Here is a 4,875-nt window from a genome sequence, read left to right as displayed (position 1 = left end):
AAAAATAAGGGCAGTCCAATTCACTCAATAAAAAAAATATTTTTAAATGATGATATTCATAGGAACGTCTATCTTACCTAAACAAACAAACAATAAAAAAACAATAAAAAGGAGATTGATACCCTATCCAGTATCCAGAGATTGAAAAATGGCCACATTATCTTATAACTAGCTTTGCACCCATTCATTGAATGGGAATTGTCTAAAAATAATAAATTATTTAGAGTAGTTCATAAAAATATTTTCATAAAATACAAACTTATTGTATAATCTATTATAACCTTTCTTAAATACATTGTTATTAAAAAATAGTCTTATAATGTATATTTAAACATCTAATTCAGTGATTAATAATTCGAAATGCAAAAAAAAAAATTGACAATATGATGACATTCAAAAATTTGAAAATAGGGAAGATCAAATCTTGGCTGATCTTCTGTAAACAAAAGAATGGCCAACCAGTTACCAAAACATCAATTTTGGTACTTTTTTTTTTTATTAAATTCTTTTATTTATTCATGGAAAATATAACCAAATATTCCTCTTACATAATCCTCATTTTTCTAATTGAAGGTATCCCTATTCTGTCCAAACGGATTGCCCCACGAGCCAACCTTGGGAATGTACTGAAGGTATCATAAACCTCAATTTGTTTATCTGGATGAGATATACCCACATTAGATAAAGCATCAGCAACTGTGTTAGCCTCCCGATAGCAGTGCGTGAATCTAGGTGGATCATCTAATAACTGCCAAATCTGGTTGACGTATCTTCGAATTTTCCACGGACACTGAGTACGACGTTGAATGATCCCAATTAAAACCAATGAATCTGATTGTACACATATGTTTCCAAAGCCGTTATGTATACAGATCTGAAGACCAATAAGAAGGGCACAAGCCTCTGCACGGAGACATGTAGTTTCTCCCAGATATGCCGAAAAACCAATCATTGGTAATCCAGTGGAATCCCGGAGTATGCCCCCACAATTTTGGTACTTAATATAAATGGCTTAAAAGTTAATGCGAAAAGAAAAGAAGTCGAGTAAAATATTAATAAAAGATAATAATTCAGAATCAATCAAGTCACAGGAACATAGCAACCTTCTAAATCTGTTCATGGCTAAAAGAAACCAAAACGAAAACATAAGATGTATTTTGCTATTAAGTCAAAAACATAAAAAATCTAAATAGTCTGATGTATATTGCATGACGTGAACTGTTGTATGACAATGAACTTGATGCCTTGTCATTTATGTAATCAATGACACCTTCTTGTTCTTTAGAAGCTTTCTATCAAAGTCTAAAAAAAAAACATTGAAAACTGCACAAAATTTTTTTAACCCCAGAAACCCAGAAAATAAAAAAAATTAATACGTTGTTGAAGACAATTAATAAATTGTCAAAGGCAATTAAAAAATTGTGTGAAAACACATAGTTTAAAAGATCACTTCTAAATCACTAACCAAAAAAGCAATATGTGTTCTACTTAAATTGAAGAGTGAATCCATAAATTGAAATAACAAATTAATTACAAAAACCTTGCCAGAAATAAAAACCAAACTGTAACTTTTGCAGAGTTAGAAAATTCAAATTCAATGACCTAACTATGAAAAAGGTGTAGGAAATTACAGACCATATACAGCGAGCATAAACAAAGTCCAAATGCGGTCCTTGCATTGAAAGAAATAAAAATGAAGTTCCAAATCCGGTCCTTGCATTGAAAAAAAAATTTCCAAAAACATTGTGGAAAAGTGTAAACATCTGCACTGCTTGATAAAGTGATAAGTAATAGATCGATAACCATATATATGAGTAAAAATGTAGAGTATCGTCGATAGCGATAATCTGATAAAGATAATCTAATATTTGAATTGATATTTCGAACTTTTGAGTTGAAGATGAGAGAGAGTTAAAAACATAATTCAAAATTATTTATACTAATCCCCTGGAAATTTAGGCTTGACGATTAGGGTTAAGGGAAAAAAAGTGAGAGAATGGAAGAGATAATTATGGAAGGATTATCTAGAATTGTAAAGTCAAGAGAAAAAAGAGAGATAGAATAGCGTAGGTTATTAGGGGGTTAACTCATAGAGCGCGTTGCACCTACTTGCTATGTCGATAAGCCACGTAGGAAAGAGATAAACTAAAAGGATAAGGATGAGAATAAGACTTTATTATATATATATATATATATATATATATGATTTATTAAGAATCCTATTAGGAAACTATTTGCCGTCTCGTTAAGCCACGTAGGAAAGAGAAAACATGAAGGGATAAGAATGAGAATACGACTTTATTATATATATATATGATTCTTAATTATCATTAGCTCAATTATCAACTTTAGCAGTCAAGAAAGGCTGTAACATGTATAAGGACAATAAATTCTTTATTCCTGCGTCCGGAGGCTTGAGACATGGACGCTTCATTAGTCAATAATAATAAAGTGTGGAATTCGACGAATATTCTTAGCTCGTTCAAGAAAACAGAGAAGATTCACTCTTGTACAAGCAACAGGCACAGCTACTTAAACTATTGGATAATTTCATAAACCTTTCCTGAAGTTTTGGACAATTTCATCTAGTACCCCTCTTATTTTCAATATTACGCTGAACATTACTTTAACTAGTGTAGTAACCAATTCAGCCCATATCGGTAAAAGAAATGGAATAAATTGATAAGAAATGGTGTCATATCATTTTATTCCACATTTACCCTTATAGACCCTAAAAGAAATATTGTAACATAGGACAAACTTCATTTTGTACCTTAGAACTTGAATCACTTTTCTATTCTACACCATAAACTTCAATTTTGGATGCTTTGCATGTGGTTGGAGGCAAAAGCACAACAGAGCCCTTTTTGAGTCTCTGATCGTTAGTATCACATGACCATTGCTAATTATGCTATTGCTTTTGAATGGAAATAGCATAAAAGTCTTGGTGAATGAACAAATTGAATAGACCGTCTCGCAGAGCGGTGAAATATTCCAAAGCCGTGAAGCACAGTGATAAGCTACAAATTATAGTGGTTTATAATCAGTGTGGGAAGGGAAGATGCTTTCGGTCATGCAGGTTCATAGTTTTGTTCTTTCTGATCTCTGTGATATTTTCCAAGTACATTTTACAGACATGGAAGTTGGGAGGTACTCGTGGCCATGTTTTTACTCTTCACTGGTGGGTTGGAAAAAAACATCTAAGTTCATCCTGGTCAGGTGGATCCCTCCGCTCTTGACTATATCCAAACTGAACACCGATGGTTGTTCTCTGGGCAATCCGGGAAGGAGTGGTGTTGGGGGAGGGGGGGTTTGAGGAATAGCTCGGGGATATTTTTGTTAGGTTTCGCGTGTTATTGGGGTGCATATCGAGTTTACATTCAGAATTGAAGGCCTTGTTATTTGGAGTTAAGCTGTGTGTTATGCGAGGTTTCTGTTGCCTGCATTTGGAATCAGATTCTTTACTTCTAGTCCACATGGTTAAGGGGATTAGTAGATGCCCATGGGCTTTGCAACGAGAGCTGGATCAATTGCTCACTTTTCGGTATTTCTTTCAATCCGTCACTCATTGTTACCGTCAAGCGAATGTTCCTGCAGACCGCTTATCTAAGGTCGGAACGGAGTTAGATTCCAGTATAGTGTATGATTCATTGTTGCAACTGCCACGATTGGTTCGTGGAGACCTCATGTTGGATAGGTTAGGTTATCCTAATTTTCGGGTTTTCTAAACCTTTGTATTTGTGGAGTGGAACTCTAGGAGGTAAGGTTTTCTCCTCCTCTCTGTAATTTTTTAATTAATAAGAAAAGTATTATTGTTTAAAAAAAATAGTGGTTTATATATATTAATTGTCAATGAATGGTTGTATTTGAGTTATAATTTGAATGGATGTTGCCTAATTTAAGTATATGTTGGTTTTTTCGGGAAAAGCACGCGATTGAGGAGGAAATGAATCGAAAACGCAACAAAAGGAGAAGAAACGTTGGGTTGCCAGGACACAAGGATCCGCGGGTGGATCCTATGTCCAACGCCAAACATTGAAAGGGACTTTGCGAGGACTTCTTCTAGTTCTAATGATTTGTGAGCCTCAAAACAAGTTCGCAGCCAGAGTTAGAGCCGGTCTTCTAGCTGAACTTTATTGGAAAACCCACTCAAACTCGATTTTTGGTAAGTTTTCAAGACCTATTCCTACCATATTTCGGATACAACTTTGAGAGACTATAAATAGGACATTCTAGGATGCTTTTAGGTTAGAAAGCATTTAGCTAACATTAGTTGATCCTTTTTATATCTTCTTTTCTTGAGAGATCACAAAGGAAGTGTTGAAGAATCAAAGAGGAAGTTCAAGATGGAGATTGGAGCAGGGAAAATTTGAGAAGTTTTCTTCACTTATAACTTCTTATTTTGTCTTTCATTTGAATTCTTGGAATTATCTATGAATATGTTGAACTAATTTATATCTAGAGTTAGGATTTTGTGAAGGAGATTTGATTATTTGTTCTAGATAAATCGCTTTTGTTTTGATTTATCTATCTTGCCTTTATTACATGTTTGTGCTTGGCCACTATAGATACTCTCTTAGGGTTTGTATTGAGTTTAGAAGCAATATACAACCATATATTAGATAGATAAACATACTTAGTCTTATCATGAAAGTGGATTAGGCTTTGTATGGCATAATTATATCACCTAAGATCTTAAAAGATTTAATTAAATACCTATGATCTCGAGAGCAACGTGAGATTTCATTAGATACAATCTATATCTATATGTATTGCAAAGTGGGTTTTTAGGAGAGAGCCTCTCAATGGCTTCCAAACTTCTCATTCTTTTTTTCTAGATTTTTGTATTTATTTTAATACATAAAAAGTAGTGGG

The 4,875-nt window shown here is 33.7% G+C and overlaps 1 protein-coding gene across 1 annotated transcript; it reads right to left on the bottom strand.

Moving 5' to 3' along the window:
• Positions 1-544: 544 nt before the first annotated feature.
• Positions 545-952, bottom strand: LOC140038356 (uncharacterized). Its single transcript, XM_072083691.1, has one exon. The coding sequence runs from the start codon at positions 950-952 to the stop codon at positions 545-547; it is 408 nt and encodes a 135-aa protein (XP_071939792.1).
• Positions 953-4,875: the final 3,923 nt, after the last annotated feature.

This window comes from Coffea arabica, chromosome 3e (assembly GCF_036785885.1).
Source record: "Coffea arabica cultivar ET-39 chromosome 3e, Coffea Arabica ET-39 HiFi, whole genome shotgun sequence".
NCBI classification, from domain to species: Eukaryota; Viridiplantae; Streptophyta; class Magnoliopsida; order Gentianales; family Rubiaceae; genus Coffea; species Coffea arabica.
This window is presented reverse-complemented; position numbering and strand designations above follow the sequence as displayed.

What these genes read in the sequence shown, in the direction of transcription:
- LOC140038356 (XM_072083691.1), bottom strand. Translation starts at nt 952, where the DNA reads ATGATTGGTTTTTCGGCATATCTGGGAGAAACTACATGTCTCCGTGCA.